The sequence below is a fragment of the Balaenoptera borealis genome (assembly GCF_965194805.1).
Source record: "Balaenoptera borealis genome assembly, chromosome: 2".
In the NCBI taxonomy this organism is placed as follows: Eukaryota; Metazoa; Chordata; class Mammalia; order Artiodactyla; family Balaenopteridae; genus Balaenoptera; species Balaenoptera borealis.
Genome location: NC_138867.1, coordinates 117062477 through 117080394, shown reverse-complemented (window position 1 = coordinate 117080394; position 17918 = coordinate 117062477). Strand labels below are relative to the sequence as shown.

At 43.8% G+C, this 17918-nt stretch overlaps 1 protein-coding gene across 1 annotated transcript; it reads right to left on the bottom strand.

The window, feature by feature from the left end:
• Positions 1–3318: 3318 nt before the first annotated feature.
• Positions 3319–13430, bottom strand: WNT8A (Wnt family member 8A; the record flags this gene model as incomplete). Its single annotated transcript, XM_082379695.1, has 5 exons — positions 3319–9407; positions 10623–10765; positions 11646–11771; positions 12894–13032; positions 13263–13430. 5 exons carry the CDS (start codon positions 13428–13430, stop codon positions 8859–8861), a joined length of 1125 nt encoding a protein of 374 aa, XP_082235821.1. The 3' UTR covers positions 3319–8858.
• Positions 13431–17918: the final 4488 nt, after the last annotated feature.

Here is a 17918-nt window from a genome sequence, read left to right as displayed (position 1 = left end):
GTTTTGGGCCAGGCAGAGATTGGTTGCTTTCATCCCTATGTTCCTACTGCCCCTGTACACACTTTTATTAGAATATTTATCACACCACGTTTTTATGGGCACAGGTGTGCTTTCCTTCTTGATTGGGAGGGAACGTGTCCCTTCGTGTTTACCTCCCAGACAGGCACCTAGCACAATCCATCATGACCCATAGAAGACATTTACTGATTGAATAGATTGATGGAGGCCCCCCACAAAGATTAGCTCTTATATTTCCCTACCTGCTGGCAAATCTGTACCCATCTGTTCCTAAAATCAAAAAGAAGCTCAGTTGCTCAGGTTATTCAATAGGCACTTGTGGATGTCAATGGGAGAGGTGTGGTGCTTCTTTGGACCTGTGCCCTCTTCCCTTCACTTCCTACTCCTTTTAGGAAATCTCATTTACTCCCATGGCTTCAGAAACTCTCTCTGTATTGGCGACTCTTAAATTTGCATCTCCATCTCACATTTCTTCTCTAGTTTATTTAGTATCTTTCCCAGACTTAATAGCCAATTGCCTGCTTGATATTTCCACTTGAATGTCCCAGAAAAATTTCAAAGTTAATGTGCTTGAAATGGAACTCTTGATCCCCATCTTCCCATTAGCCCTAACCTGGTCCTCTCATTTTGCCTATGTCCATAAACAGCACCACCTGCCACTCAGTTACTAAAGTTAGGAAACTGGAAGTCACCCTAGATCCTTCCCCTTCTCTCACCCATCACATCCAATGCATCAGCAAATTTTATTGGTTCTACCTCTTTTATACGTACTGCCAATCTTCCTTCTTCCCTCTGTTCACTTTATCCCTACCTTAGTCCAAGTCACTATCAGCTCTTGCCTGTCTTAATACAACTGCCTCCTTGTCTTCAGGCTTCCGCGCCCGACTACCACCAGATAACAGCCAGTTTTCTTACAAGGTAAATAGGATCCTGTCATCCCCTAGCTTAAAATCTTTTAATGGTTTTCCATTTCTCTGGAACAAAATTCAGACATTTTACTGTGACTGACTGGGTCTTCAATGATCTGACCCCTGCTTACTTCTCTAAGTTCATCTCATGCCACCACATGCAAAGCATTCTCCAGTCATATCAAACTTTTATCAGTTCCTGGAATTTTCCAAGCTCTTTTCTGCTTTGGGCCTTATTGCTTGTTAATGCTTCTCTCTGAAATATATTTTCTTGAAGCTCTTATAACTAGTTCCTTTGGGTATAACTTTAAATGTCAACTTCACAGAGAACCTTCTCTGACCACTTTTTCTTAAGATGTTGCCACCTTATTATAAGAACCCTACTATTTCCATCATGACACTTATCTCAATCTGTAATAATCTGTTTTTTAACTTGTTCATTGTATGTGTCCTCCATGAAAATGCTAGTTCCATGAGGGCAGAGACCTTGTCAATGTCATGAACTTCATCTCTCGCATTAGTGCTATGCCTATAACAGAGTATGTGGTCAAGAAATGTTTATTGAATGGATGAAGTGGGTTATAAATAGGAGGACTATATGATTGCCATCAAACAGTACACTTTTTGGAGTGAGAGGAGGCACAATTACAATTATACTTGGGACAGCAGGCATAAACCATGAAGCAATAGGAAGAGCACTGGATTTCTAGAGATATCAGCATCCAAGATGACTCTGATTTTGTGCCCTTCAACATTTTTATTCAGGTGAAGCCAATTTAAGGGAATACGGAGGAAGGGGAAAAGGGGTACATGCCATGAAGTGTAGTGCAGCAGGGGGAATGAATGGGCTGACTTTTTCCTTTGCTTTGGGCTCAAGTGGTAATGGTATGTTTGGGAACCTCAAGTGTTCTCTTTAAACTTAAAAAAATTTTAATATCACATACCATATACAAGCCCTCCCCCATCAGTTACCTGTCTGAGTTACTGCCTAGCTGATTGGTCCTGAGAGTATTTTGGGCCACTCCCACCACCCCCAAGAGCAGAGGTCCTAGCAGTTGCTTGAACGTGGAATTAGGAGACCTGAGGTCTATCCTCAACTTGACCTTTAACTAGGCAAATGACCTTGGGCAAATGTCTTTCCTCTTCTGTAAAGTGAGAGGTTTGTAGGAGATGAATTCTAAGATCTCTTCCATCTCTGAAATTCCATGACCTGTACACTTAACACCACCTTTGGGCAAGACTGGCTAATGTCTGGAGAGCAGTAATCACCCACCAAATGCAGAGTGTCGTGAGAGGCTTGCAGAGGCACCAAGGTGGGTAACATGGCCCTACCTCCAAGGAGGAGACTTGTCAGCTCTATTGTTGAGGCATAGAGAAATACATAATGCCTAGATATCATAGGCAGTGAAATTTAGATTCTTTCAAATAAATGGCAGGTCATTTCAAAGAGCAGATAGACGTTAAGGAGGGAGTATTTGAAGTTGAGGAGGCAAAGATACCTCAGGGAGGGAGATGGTCTCAACTGGGATACAGAAATTGCATGGGAATGGCATATACAGAGAATTGTCATAACCTGGTCTAGCTGGAACTGAGGAAGCAAGGGATAAAATTGGAAAAGCAAAATAGGAACAATTACCTCTGGGGAAGGCAGTGAGCTGGGGGAAGAAGGGAGTGAAGGTATTATTCACTTTTTGGTCTGTTCTAAATTTTTTGGATTTTTATGAGATTATATTCATAGAAAAAAATTTTTAATGTTTACAATAAGATGGTGTCAAGTTTAGGAGACTTGAAATGTCAGGCCAAAGAACTGGAATTGTATTCTCTAGGACATTGCAGGTTTTTTGTTTTTTGTTTTTAATCAGGTAATGATGAATTGAATGTAGTGTACTAGTAACATAAGTATGGTAGCATTGTGTTAGGTGGAGAGTTGAGGGGCAAAATGTCAGTTACTGAGTTAGTGCAAAATTCAGGTACAATATGAAGAGTTGAGCAGAGAGACAAGTGAGGGGTGACTCATTAGTAAGCCTTAGTCACTCAAAGTTTCATTAGATTACTGATGGAAGCAGAGGAATCATAGAGAAAATCAATTCTGTCACTCAAGTTGAAACAGCCCGTGGAATATCAGAGCTGTGGTGCCTAGACCTTGCACAGAAGTGGGGATTTGGGAATCATCAGCACAGAAATAAAACTGGAATTTTAAAGTAGCTAAATGCTTCATGGGTGAGAGCAGAGAAGGAAGTGTGTCCTGTCAGTTTCATGTTCTTGCCCCTGCACTGCCTGCAAGCCTCTAGCACAGGAGGACCCTGATGATTGAGGTTCCAGCTGATGCAGCTGGGAATCAAGGCCACTTGGCTGAAATGGAGGGGTTAGAAATGAACTTGGAAAAAAAAAAAAAAAAAGAAATGAACTTGGGCCATGGAGAAATTCAAGTGGGGCCTGATGGGGCAATCAAAGCTCTGTGACAGTCAAGAATAGGCAGATTCTTCAGATACTTGAGGGCAAAGAGGTGATGACAATTGAGGTTTGAGAAGGGTTTCTGGCTCACACCCTCACAGAAACCCAAAGCTGGTGTGCATTTGAAGACGGTCTAAGAAAAAGTGTGTGAGAGAGAATTAGTGAAAAACTGAAGTAATTAGGGTTATTCGGCTTGGAGAAAAGGAGTGTTTTGAAGGCCTCAATCCATAATGAGAGGTCCTAGAAGACTTCGTAGATTTAAAATATAGCAGTGCTTACTCAGCCATAAAAAGGAATGAAATTGAGTTATTTGTAATGAGGTGGATGGACCTAGAGTCTGTCATACAGAGTGAAGTAAGTCAGAAAGAGAAAAACAAATACCGTATGCTAATGCCTATATATGGAATCTAAAAAAACGGTACTGATGAACCTAGTGTCAGGACACAAATAAAGATGCAGACATAGAGAACGGACTTGAGGACACGGGGGTGGGGTGGGGAAGGGAAAGCTGGGACGAAGTGAGAGAGTAGCACTGACATATACGCACTACCAAACGTAAAATGGATGGCTAGTGGGAAGCAGCCGCATAGCACAGGGAGATCAGCTCGGTTCTTTGTGGCGACCTAGAGGGGTGGGTTAGGGAGGGTGGGAGGGAGGCTCAAGAGGGAGGGAATATGGGGATATATGCATACATATAGCTGATTCACTTGGTTGTACAGCAGAAACTAACACACCATTGTAAAGCAATTATATTCCAATAAAGATGCAATAAATAAATTAAGTAAGTAAGTTAAGTAAATAAATAAATAACTAAAATATAGCAGTGCTGATTCAGGTTAGGCATGCAGCAAATGTCCTAATAGGCACTTTATCCCAGGTAGGGAAGTACTAGCTTCTCCCTCCCTCTCTGATGGTCTTTCAACACAGTGTAAAATGTGCTCCTCTTCCTTAGGCCTTAGATTAGGAGCTCTCCTGTTAAGAAGCAGGTAGCTGAATCAAGTGATCTCTTATAGATTGCAAGAAGCTCCTGATGAAGAAGTGGCAAGGGACCATTTCAGGATCCCCTAGTCCTATCATAGGTCTAGGCAGGTATCTGAGAATCTGAGAGGATTGCGCACCACCTTTCCCTTACCCACATCCCACCCACCCCCTACCCATATTCCACTTCTCTTACCCACAGCCTCCCTCCTCCCTCACTGACCAAGTGCAGTCTGAGGCTTCCCAGAGCCTGGGCCTAATTTCTTCAGTGCTTTCATTGGTCATCATACATTCATTTCCTGATAAAAAGGGCAGCCTGGCAGGGTGGGCAGGACACCAGCCATGGAGAGTGTTCAGGGCCCTGGAGTCTAACGTTCAGCTATCTCACTTGGTGATACTGGGTGCGTGGGAACTTTCCTCCTTTAAACCTAGCTTACCTCCTGTGGTAGGGAATGCAACCGAATTAAAATGGTATAGGGCACTAGTCCTACCCGAAGGTCTTTAACTTCTTCTGGAAGTCTTTGCTCTGGTCTTTCTTTTTGTTTCATCCCCCCACACCCCAAACCTCTTTATCTGGACCCTTGGTCACTGTCTTTTGTGATCAATGCTATGAGTAGTTTGTGATCTGGGGCTAGAAATTTGTCTTTCTCAGGATCCTGTATTTTTTTTCCTCTAGCCTCTAAAATAAACACCCCTCTTTTGACATTCCTTTGAAACTTTGACCTCTAATGTAGACCACAATGGTTAGCCTTTTTCTTTGAGTACCCCCTGGAGAACCAGGATTCTGCCCTCCCAAGTCAGCAGGAGCCAGGCTATCTGCTTTATCATTCTAAGGAAGGCCTTTGCAAGTCAAATGTTAGGTTTCTTCTTTCTGGAGAAGGGCTGAGAAATGTGACTCTTCTACTTGTAGAAGAGGGAGGAAAAGGACACCTTTCACTGCATATAAATGGAGTCATTCTACAAAGCTGTCATGACAGCTGGAGAATGTCGCAAGAGATCCCTGGGGTCCCAGAGTGTAAGTGGTATAAAGGAAGAGTATAGATTTACGTGGTAGTAGGTCTGAATTCAAATCTACCTCCATGTGTTTAATTTTAGGTTGGGTACTTAACTTCTCTGAGCCACAGTTTCCTCAGTAGTAAGTGGGGAATAATTGTAACTCTTTAACTGGATTGTTCTGAGGATTGAAGGAGATAGTATATATTAAGCATCTGACACTTAGTAGGTGCTCAGTTACTTCCTTTCCACCCTTGTGATCACCCACCAGCAAGCCCTGAGGAGACTGGCAGGGGACCATGGGAAATTCTGGGAATAGGCCTTAGGGTTTTCTTAATTCTGCCCATGGCAAAGATCAGACAGGAAGAAGAAGGAGAAGGAAGAGGAGGTGGAGGAGGAGGAGGAGGAGGAGAAAAAGTTTGGTAGGGGCCTGGCAAGCATAGACTGAGAAAATACAGGCTTCTGTTCTCCAGACAATGTGAATCAGTGCCTGGATTTACTGAAATGTGGGACTAGGCTCATGGACAGGTTTCTCTCATTGAGTCGATTCCTTTTTCAGCAGCTTTTCAAGATCTACTATCAGATTGTGGCTGCCAACCTGCCTGTCTTGGGCCCTGGACATATCGAACACGGGGTTTTACTGTTCTGTCACCTTAATGATAGCCAGCTTGTTAAGGATGAGCCAAAAGGGGAGGAGTATAGGGTTGTAACTAATGAATCTGAATGCCACTGTAATGCCTTGGAATGAGTCCTTGACAGGAAGGTGATGGATGCAGAGAAATCCAAATTCCTTTAGTTTCTGGCCCAGGGTCCATGTGGGAAGATTGGTTGATGTGATTGATTGCCATGAGGGTAAAATGAATGAGGTTGGAAGAGGCTTGGGAGGAGTGGGACTATGAGCCTTTTGGGGAAGTAGGCAAACTTTTCATGGAATTCCCAATTGTTCTGTTTCATTAGTGAAAACCTCAGATACAAACCCGTAGAAAACACAAGGCATGTTCTCCATGAATGACAGTATGTACCAGGCATCAGGGATGACTTTGTTTCTGAAAATCCCCCATAAGATTATTTGGGAATGTCAACAAGGTCCTGGAGAAAGAGTCAAAGCATCAGATACCTGGGGTCTTTGGATGGAGATTCAGTTACGAATAAAGAGAAAAGTCTATAGTTTGTTCAGTTCCTTGGCAGTGTCACAACTCAGGTTTCATGAGTAATTTGGCATCTGTGTTTATTGTCTATGTTTATTGAGGGTTTTGAGGGTTTAACATCAAGCTAGATAATTTTGTTTTTTATTTTTTTGTCTGAGCCCCAGGGAAATAATCTTTTCTTTTGGTTGCCTATTGCTTCACCACAATTTTTGTGCTTAGATGGTATCTCTTCCATTCTCCCTTCTACCACTGCCACCACCACCATCACATACACACACACACACACACACACACACACACACGCGCGCGCACACATACACACTTCTTCGTTGCTAACTGCAGTGTGTTTTTTTTAACCTTCCTTAGAAGGAGGGAGGTAGAGGAAATCTTCCGTTTCCTTGACATAGGCTGCATTTTTATGGATTTCTCCTTATCTCTGGCGTCTGGCATCTGTGGTAGTTTTAAATGCACAGAAGTAATAGAGACCAGGGTAGACTTTCAAGGCACCTGCTTATGGTTTCTCCTGAGATGCCAACTTCCTTAATGAACATTTCACCTTCCTTTTCACTCAAACAAACAAAAAAGTGGATTGATTATTCCCTGCTGTCATTAAAAAAATAACTTACTATTAACTTTTTTGATGACAAAAATATTTGTTTATTGTAGACAAATATAAAAATACAGAAAAACAAAAAGGAAAACAAACCACTCTATTTTGGTATTACATGATAGCTAATATTTTCCTATTTTTAAAACAAAATTGGGTTCATCCTGAACATGCTGTTTTGTAATTAACTTTATTCACTTAATTATATCATGCATGTTTTTCATGTTACTAAATATTTTTCAGAATATTATTTTAATGGCTAATATTCCATTGTATAGCCATGACTTAAGTAGTTTGCCCTGATGTTGAACATTTAAATTGTTTTTTAATTTAAAACATTAAGCTAAGAATGTTTCCCCACTCTTGGTGACCAGTCATTTTACTTGTTTATTCAACATATTTGAAATACGTCCCCCCTGCAGGGTGCTTGACCTTTGCAGAGAGGGGAGACTCCAAAGGCCAAGATGCTCAGATTTAGGAGACCAGTGGTTGAGCCCCTAGGGCTCTCTTTATGGGAAACTACTCCTCCCCCAAAGCTTACCAGTGGAAGATGTAGAAGTGTAAATGAGGAAGGTAGAATCCACAACTTTCCTAGTCTCTTGCCTTGGGGCCCAGGTTCTTGGTGTACAGACACCCCAGGAAGTCCAAGTTAAGAGAGCAAACACACTTTGAATATGATTCAAGTTCGAAGGGCTTGCTTGTTCCTCAAGTTGCTTAGGTTGCATTAAAATAATACTTTCCAAATCCAGAAATCTGGATTCTTTTCCTATAGGCCAGTTCTTGGGTCTCAATTTTATTATCTGTCAAACACTGATATCAAGGAGGTTGGATATTTCCAGTTTCTCCTTTAGCCTTGTGTATAATTGGGATATAGAAGCAGGGTTTCTCATTCCCTTTCTGATCCTAAGGTTTCCAAGGAGAGAAATAAAAGGTCTCAATTAAATATATATTCTAGAAGCATTTATTGCAGAATGAAGATGAGTTCCCAATCTGGGAAAATAACAAAAGAGAGTTGTTCTACAGCTCTTTGGGGGAAAATCCCTCTTGGGGGGCCTTGAACAGTAAGTTGTAGTCATCTGTCCGCTTACTGTGACCATCCCTTCTCCATGGCTCCAGAGATAGTTTCTGAGCTGGAAAAGTCATCAGGTTATATTGGGTACTGGTTTCCCCAGGGTTGGGTGGGGTGAACTTTTCAAAAGTGCATATTGAGGTAAAAAACCCAACACCTTAAATACCTCCCTCTAGGCAGGTATGTAGCCTCTGCCCCACTTATCTGTATGAACTTGTAGTTGGTCTTTCTGGAGCTTGCCAGAGTAGGGGAAGGTTGCTCCTTCAGGAGTCTGGACAGAACTCTCATTTTTGGCTTCCATTCTCTGATTCTCAGCCACACAGCTGGGTTGGACATGGTCTGAAACTCCAGGGGCAAGTACTTTGAAGGTCTTTTTGGATATGGACCCCAAACCAAAACTCCCCCTTTAGCAAGCTGCAAAATTACAGGCAGAAAGACCAGGAAGTAACTTGTAGGAAAGATGAAATGGGGTCTACCCAAGTTAGGAGGCCCAGATTCCCATTTTAGCTCTGTCAAGAACATGCTGTATAATCTTAGGCCTCCATTTTCCCATGTACAGCAGATATCAAGAGGACTACAGATCAACCCTGTGACTTTCCAATTGCTTTTCTTTTCTCTCCCAGAGAAAAGCTGTGTCCCCCCTCCATTGTCATGCAACTGAGCAAGTAAGTTCCTGTGGGGTGCTATCGTGTGCTGCCCTTGCCCTGGGACCAAGCACTGCCTGGGGTGCGCGTGCAGTAGTACTTGCTCACCACATGCCTACACTGGTCACACTTGACCGTGCAGCACCACTGGAATTTGCAGTTACAGCTGCTTATAGCCTCAGTTCTCTTCTCTTCCACCTGCAGGCCACACTCTGTACACAAGCGCCCGCAGCTGCATTGCTCCCACCTGGATGTATTGTGGCTGTTCTGCAGACACTCCCGACCCTCTGTGCCATAGATGCCCAAGCTGGAATTGCGGGTACAGTAATCAGGCGATTCCTCTAAAAAGATCAGCTCAGCTTCTGCACTAGGAAGGAAGGCCTCAGTGGGTGCCCAGTGGCCCTCGGCACTGTTCCCAGCCCTTAGCCGCCGCTTATCCATCTCAATTTTCAGTGCCCGGTCATACTTGGCCTTTAGGTAGTTGCCCATCTCCCGGAAGTTAGCCAGCTGCAGCCAGCATGTCTGGATACTACAGCTCCCCGAGATGCCATGACATTTGCAAGTCCTTTTCATGGTGGCTCTCACTGCCTTCACAGAGAGAGAAAGAGGGAGGGAGGACAAAAGGAGATTGGCTCTGGATAGAGAAGACCAAAGGCTAGCAATTAATGGAATATTTTAGAGTTGTGCTTCTTAACTTTAGAGTACATTAGAATTACGAGGGAGGCCCGTAAGAAGATCTGGGCCCTACCTCATATCTTCTCAATTAGGAAGTTCAGAGGTTTAAAGGCCATGGTATTGGTGATTTTAACGTTCCCCTGAGTGATTCTTATGGAAGAAGTGAGGCAAGTGTTGAGAAGGTTACTGAAGTCAGGAAACCTAGGCTGAAGGCCCAACTTCATCACTTGTGAGCTTGTTTCTCTTTCTGCCCGTAAGAATAAGAATGATCAAGAAAGTACCTTGTAAATTAAAAATGAAAAACATGATCATTGGCACTGTTATTGTGTTGAAGCTGGGGGCTAGAGTATTTATGGGTATTTGGATTTGTCTTTTGGGCCCTCTCCCAGAGGGAAGGAAGCTCTGGAGTCTGAACCCCTACCCCCAAGGTGATTACCCATGGTTGTAATTGCCTTGAAAACCTCTTCTCTTTGCCATGGACAACCAGGACATCTAGGTATAGGTTCAAAGGGAAATTTCTATGCTCTTAGCTCTCAATACAACTAGACTCCAGATTTCAGTTCAGAACACTCCAAGGATTGCTACCCCACCAGAAGTCTTGGGGGAGAATAGACCTTCCAGAGAACCTTAGATCAGTCCCAACCCCTCCAAGCCCAGAAAGACATTAGGACATAGGTTGTATGATAAACCCCTGTTAATTTCCTAGAAATGCAGTTAAAATGGTTAAAATTTTAAGTCATGGAAGCAAGGCCTTTGTTCTGTATTGTTCTGTGTTCTCAGAAACCTGCCTGTAGAAGGAGTTAGCATATAAGGTTTAGTGATAAAAGGACTAGGCTAGAAGATCTGTGTTCATTGCCTGGTTCTGATACTTATTAGTTGTATTGCCTTGGCCAAGCCACGCCTCTGCCTTAACTGGCTTTGTCATCCAGAGAATGGGGGTAGCTATCCCAGTCCTGCTGGGTGGTGTGAGGATGAAACATGTATGAGACAGCTCTTGGTAAGTTGTGAAGGTCTGTATGGATGTGAGGCTTTTGTAAATAGCTCTTGGTAAGTTGTGAAGGTCTGTATGGATGTGAGGCTTTTGTAAATACTGAGCCTGTTGGCTCATTGGTCAACTCTTATACGTACCAGCCTGCCTGCCCTGTTGTTATGAAGATTCATCAGGGCTCTGGCATCCTTCCCCTTCTCCAGGCTGTCCACGAAGAGTTTGGAGATTCTTTCCCCAAACTCTACATTGTCGCTGCAGCCTCCCCAGATCCAGCCATGGCCTCCTACACATAAGGAAAGAATAAGTTCTGCATATAGCTTCCTGCTAAGTCCCTGGAGAGGAGTCAAGGTCATTTTAGCTGACATAGACAAACCATCCCCAAGAGTCCTAGAAGTGTGTAAAGCTATATCTAAAGGTGAGACAGGGAGAGAATTCCCTGGTAGTCCAGTGGTTAGGACTCCGCACTCTCACTGCCAAGGCTGGGGTTCAATCCCTGGTCAGGGAACTAAGATTTTGCAAGCCACGCAGGGCGGCCAAACAAAAAAAAAAAAAAAAAAAAGGAAAAAGAAAAAGGTGAAACAGGGAAATGGAGGTATTTTGGGTGGGGGTGGGGGGGAGTCCTATTCCCAAAGCCAACTGCCCTCCCTTCAGGGACTCCCCAAATCTAGACAGTTCAACTCTATACCCAAAGTAAATGTAGCCACGCTGTGGCTGGCCTAGAGGATCTCAAATGTTCACTGCAGTTCAAACATTCTAGAATTCTGTACCATTATGCTACAGTAGTCTTGTTAGAGCCACCTCCTCCCTCATTAGTGACAAATCTAAGTCTCTTAGGCTGTCTGCAGATAATTGTGTAGCTCTGGATTATGGACAAGTCATTCTAAGCCTGAAATACAAGGGTTAGTTTTAAACTCTCTTTGGCCTCCTCCTTCCTAGATGCCTTGTTGGCTTTAGAGCTTGGTGCTACTTGCTGATCCTGGAATCATGGATCCAGCTCAGTTCTTAGGAGGGTCTAGATCTAGGAGCTCCCACCAATGAAGCTGCTGCTAGAGTCTAGGGGTTTGAAGAAGCTGTGTCCCTCAGCCTTTCCCTGGAAGAGTTTAGCCTACGCTCAGCTCTATACCCCTCACCTCTTCCCACCCCCATCAGAGAGCACAACTTACCTGTTTTTCCATTTTTTGACTCATCACAGCCACAGTTTTCAAAGTCGCCCATGCTACAGTTCTTGGTGATGGTGTACATGACTCCAGCAGAGCTGATAGCATGAATGAAGGAAGTCTCCCTGGTGGCTTTGGAAAGAAAGAGGGGGCTGGAAACTAGGACCCTGATGACCCAAAGCAGAGGTTTTGGAAAAGCAATGCCATTTCATTTCTCTCTCCTGTCCCCCTCCCTCTTTGGGTTTATTAAGAGAATGCTCTTCTACTTGAGAGAACAGTGCATGCCTTTCCAGCATCCTTACTTCATCCAGGCAGGAGTGAGCATCCCCATGCTACAGATGAGGAAAGTAAAACCCAGAGATAAAGTGATGAGACCAAGGCCACTCTCCTCACCAGTTATGGTGTTGAGACCAGGACACTATCCCCCTTATATCCAGCCTAGGCCTCTGTTCATTAGCCATTGCTTCTTGTCCTTAGGCAGTGAGGACTCAGAGCTATGAGGCTAGCTTATGAAAGAGAGAAGGGTATTTTCTTCTCTCTGACACGGAGTTGGAGCCATGTAATAATCATCATGATAATACCTACCACTTACTGAGCTTGTATCTTCCTAACTCTTTATAAACATTGTCCCATTTTACTTCTCATCCTATTTGTATACCCCACAGGAAGATACTTTTTTCCCAATCTTCTTTACTCCCTTCCCCTCAGCTTTTCTCAGGCAACTCTTCATTAATAGTTTCTACATAAACAACTTTCATGCAAACTACTATACATAGTTACAAACAACTGCACACACACACACACTCACCCTGAAGCATAGCTCAATGTGTGATCTCTCAGTTTCTCTGTTGTTGGGATTTTATGACAGTTGAAACTCCCTCAGGGGCTGTAAACACAGAGCCCTTTCCCCATTTTTGTTTCATGCAAAGCAGTACAAGATAAGTGTGTACAAACACAAATACAGGCATGCATTAAAAAATAGAGTAATTACATTTCTATAGAGATACCTTTGTATTCACCTCATTCAACCCTCACAACACTCCTGGTGAGCTAAACAGCTGACCTTATTGACCCAAATGACAACACTGAGGTTGAGAGAGGGAGAAGTAACTCACTTAAGGTCACACAACAAGGAAGTGGCAGATCACTGATAATTTTTTCATTTCACTGTACACATACATGTTACACATACATATATACTTCAAGCCCAACTTCATGGACATATACCCCCCTTGTACAGGTGCACAAACTTACCACTTCTCAGCCTGTTGTGAGTGGAAAGCAGGAGAGCATTTTCAGGGCAGTTCCAGCGTTCCCAAGCAAATTGGAACTTACACTCCTCAATGCCACTCTGGGCACCCAGGGCCACACTGGTGGTGTAGGTCAGATAGGCCTGGCAGAGGGAAAAGGATGTGAGCTTCAACCCTGGCTCTAGTCAGGTCGTCTCGGTCGGAGGGTGCAGGCAAGACTCAAATGGGTTAGCTCTCCATTAGGGAATAATCAATCATAGGTTCCTCTGGGTGGGTGACTTCTGGCACTATCTCCCCTCCCCTCTTTTCCTTCCCCAGAAGAGTTCCCTTAGGAACCTGGATGGGTAAAAACAGGAGCAGGAGATCATCCTACCTTGGGACCTGTTATCAGGAAATTGTTCACTGACCTACCAAAAAGAGAAAAAGTGAGGCAATGGTGAATGGGGATGAGGTAGTAGGAGCTTCCTTGGTGAGGAGGGGGGGTGGGGGGGAGGGAGAGAGAAGGACTTACCAGGCAGAGGCACTGAAGGTTGCATAGCATATGCCCACAGCCACCCTGAACATAAACAAGTCCCCCATGGCCCTTCCCACCCCCAGGGGACCGAGTCTAGCCCAGGGCCAAGTCCAGAGAAGTGAGGAGAGGGCAGGATCTTTCTCAGTATTTATGTAGGGAAATGCTGAATGGCCAAGGGGGAAAAAATCAACAGCTCTTCTCATTTGTCCCTCACTGGCAGGGCTGTAGGAGCCACTGACCCAATGGGGGACCAGGGAGGAGGGACTCAGCCCAAAGCCTCCAAGGGAAGCCCCGCCCTGCCCCGCCCTGCCAGCCCTTCTTCCCTCCCAGGCTGACAGATGGGCTGAAGCCTTTCCCTACCCAGGAGGTTTCTACCCTCTATAAGTCAGACTTTTGTCTCTTCCTGCTTGAGGGCTCATTTTTCAGAATCTTGTAGCCCAGAGCAAGCAAGTTTCCTAACTCTGCTAATTCTAAAGATAGGTCATCTATCCCTCAAAGTTACGGTGTCCTCACCCGTTAATGAGACCCCACTCCTTACCCTGCCTTCCTCCTCAAGGTGTTAATAATTATAGAGGAACTCTACTTGGGGCCCTCTCCTACTCATTTTATCCAAGTAAGAAAGTGCACCATTCCTACCTCCTCCCTTGGTGACTGTAAAGTCACGTGGGACCCTGGAGCAGACACACTTCAGAGGCCACCTCTCAACAGTCCCTTCTACCATATTCTACCAAAGTAAGTTCTGGTAAATTTCCTTCATTCCTAGTAGGTCTACCATTTTATATTTGTTAGAGCTCTAGTTTGTTAACTGCTTGTATATGTGAGAATCAACCTTTGGGCTACCCAGGGCTATATTTAAGAAGACTGATGCCTTTCTTTCTGATAGCACTTTGTTGCTAGGACATAAGCTCCTTAGGCAGGAATCTGTCTTTAAGATTCACTTTGTATTCTTAGTGCTGAAGAAGATGCCTGGATGAATGAACAAATGAGTGAAGGAATGAATGAATAAAAGAACTTGTGGCCCCTAGGAAGAACCCGAGGCAATATTAGGTAGGGTTGGGGACTGCAATGAAGGGGTGGAGATCTTCCTTGGTTGGTGAAACTCTTTTCTAAGGCTGGGGAAGGCAGGCTAAAGAGATGCAGAGGAAAGTACAAACAGGAAGTTACAGTCCTAACTCATTACTCTGTGACCACAATCCAGATCACTTCACAGCACCCTGAACTGGATTTGGATGAGAAAGGGAGCTCAGAAATCCCCCCACCAAAGGAGTTCCAGGGGCCAAGGAGTCCCCAGGCCTTTTTAGAGCAGTGAACTCAAAGTGTGGGCTGGGCTTAGTGTCAGCCTGCAAACTATTATCTTTATGTGAGAAGATAAGTACAGAAATGAAAATGTTTAGAAATTTTTATAGCAGTTCGACAGAGTGATTTTAGATATGTTGAAATCTAATAAGAAATTTGGGCTCCTATTCTGTGTCTTTTTTTGTGTTTCATTTTTCTAGGAGGATGGGTATGAATGTCTCAAATGCAAAATGTCCTTAATGGACTAAAGCTCTGGCTCTCGGCCCAGCAAGCTCTCTTCCTTTCCTTGCTTGTGGGTTTCTCTCCTTGGGGAAGAGAGGTGTCCCACACTGAGTTACTTGGGAAAAGCGCACTGAGTTTTGCCTCAGTGGCCTTTTCTCTGTTTCCTACTTTTCCCAATCAAGAATCTAATATTTACACCTGAAACTGATTTAATATTGTAACTGAATGATACTTCAAAAAAAAAAAAAAAAGAATCTATTGTTTAACTTTCACTTCTTAAGACAGCAGGGTTGATTTCCATGCCACTGACTGTGTGGTCAGAACAGGGGTCACATTAGACCCGAGGAATCTCCCACACCCCTTGAAAGAGTTTTAGGGGTGATCCCACATTCACTTCCTGTGTATGAGTGACTGGGTCTTATTCTTCTGTGCTCCCCATAGCACTTGGCATTTAGTTGGTACTCTACAAAAATATTCTTTAATTTTCTAGGAAGGAGAGGGGAAGGTGGTGAGCTTTTTGTGTGTAAACTTTGTGCTTGCTCCTGCTCACATTCTCTAAAGATCATATAATTTCTCTAAAAGGAATTTAGGATGTTAAAGAAAGGCCTCTGCTCCAGGTATAAGGAGTCTTGGATGTTGGCCACTAATTTATTATGTGACGCTGGGCAAGCTATTTACTGTCATGTGGGCTCAATTACTTCATTTGAAAAATGAGAGAGTTGGGAAGATGTTGAGTGTTGAATAACCTATAAGGATTCTACCAGCTCTCTTACATGCTATAATCCTAATTTTATGATTTACAAAATTTATTAACCCCAGAGGTGATTGTAGGCCAGAGATGGGAAAGTCTTGTCTTCTCCAGCTGTCAGCATGGGAATCTTATGTATCTTTAAATCCTTCAGTTGGCCATCTGGATAAGCCTGTAAGATGGATACCTGGAGGGCAACCAATGGCTTCTTCAGAGTCCTTTGGGACTCTGTCTACATAAGACCGCTGTGCTGGACTGATCATAGTCATTCATTGTGGTAGAGGGTCTCCTGGAGGGAGAGAAGAGCCAGAGATAAGTACTCCACACTTAAGTCTACACATCATCTACAGCCAACTTGTGCATCCATTTCCTTAACCTCAGCTCTATTATCTCATTAGTTTTTAAGTGACAATTCAACTCTTTCAACTGTTGGTTTCTCTCTTCTGGGAATGGAAATCAGGAACTGAAGACCAGAGTAGAAGATAATAGTGGAGGTAGAGTGGGCCTCTGACCAGACAGACAGAATAGTAGTATATCTGAGCTAGTGATGTGCTGGTAGATATTCAACAACAAGTTTCAGTGTGACAGGAGACATGATTGGTAGTGTTTGCTGATTCGCATGGTGTAAATACTTCCACCATGGCTGATTTCAAACTACCAATGTGGACTTGGGAAGAGATAAATAGTGGCACATCATTATACAGTATTTTTATCGTAGGTATAATAGATGTAAGTAACCTTAAGGGTATAGATAATAGTAAAATCTAGTAAAATAATTAGGAAGTGATAAATTTTGACTACTTATCTTTGTTTTTGTTTGGCTGCGTCATGCAGCTTATGGGATTTTAGTTCCCTGACCAAGGATCGAACCCCAGGCCCCGTCAGTGAGAGCACTGAGTCCTAACCACTGCACGGCCAGGGAGTTCCTTTTTATTTTCCCCTTTGTTTTTAATATAATTAATTTATTTATAAGTTTAATTGTAAGTTTATATAATTTAATTTTAATAACAGCTGTGTTTAACAACCAGTTTGCAAAATTCCTAAAAATTTCACAATAGATTCTCTGAGACTGGACAAGCTGCCTCCCACCACACCTCTGGATCCCTGTATCCTCCCTCTAGGCCACTGGGAGGTAAAGTGCAAAAGATTTCTCTGTAGAATTTAACACCAAATATTTGTTTGTTCCAGTTATGTGCAAGACTTTAACCTTTCCTGAGCCAAAGTCTTGCTACCTGCCCTCAAGGAGCTTAGTACCTAGTAAAAAGGAGATAAGGTCTGTATCTAACTATAATGTAGGGCATCGAGTGGTAAGTGGAATGCAATGAATAAATGCACTGTGTTCCACTGGAATGGTATTCATAGAGCTAGAGAGGAGTAGGACAGGATAATCCTGAAGGCCCCTTCCACCTCATGTTCCAGGATGTTGAGATACCAGGAGTCTTAGGGGAACACTGGGGGCAGTAATCAGTGAGGAGTAAGCCAGAGTCACCCTTGCTGTGCCCAGCTTCAGGAAATCTAGAGGCCATTTATAGAGGCATAGAGTGAGCTAGAGGCTCCCATTTTTACAAGGATATAACTGAGGCCCAGAGAGAGAGGATTTACTCAGGGTTACAGAGTGAGTTGGGGCCAAGAGAGCCTGGTTTGCCCAGGACTGAGGTGTTTCCCGTGGTATGGGACTTTCAGTGCTTAATCCAGAACAGTCTTGGGCAAACCAGGATGGTTGGTCACCCTGCGGTGATGATGGTGTGCATCCTAAGCTAATGCTTCTTCCAGATATGCATTCTCACTAAACTCCCCAGATCCCTGGTTCCTCCACATTTCTTTTCCAGGCTCCTTTTCCAGGGCTCTGAGACTAGAGGGGCTGCTTAGACTATGAAGCAAGTTGGGGGGTGTGGGAGTTGAGTGAGAGGGTGGAGAGAGGGTGGAGATGGCTGGAGAATGCCAGAAGAGAAAGAGATAGGATTTCTGACTTTTAACACTCCTCTGCTAATTAGATAAGGGGTGGAGATGGGGGGTAGAGAGAATGAGCCTCTATGCATATTCTTCTGAGCAGTGACACTGAGCAGAGCTCAGGAATTTTTAATCTCTGGTCTCCACCCCTCCTCCCTGGAAGCTTGTCTCTTCCCACCCCCTGGTGACTCCCAGTCCAAATGCCACAGCTGTTTGAGCTCCTGACCCTCCCTTTGACCCCCCAATTTAGCCTCAATGATTTGCAAATTTCCTCAACAATATACCCAGGGAAGGAAGAG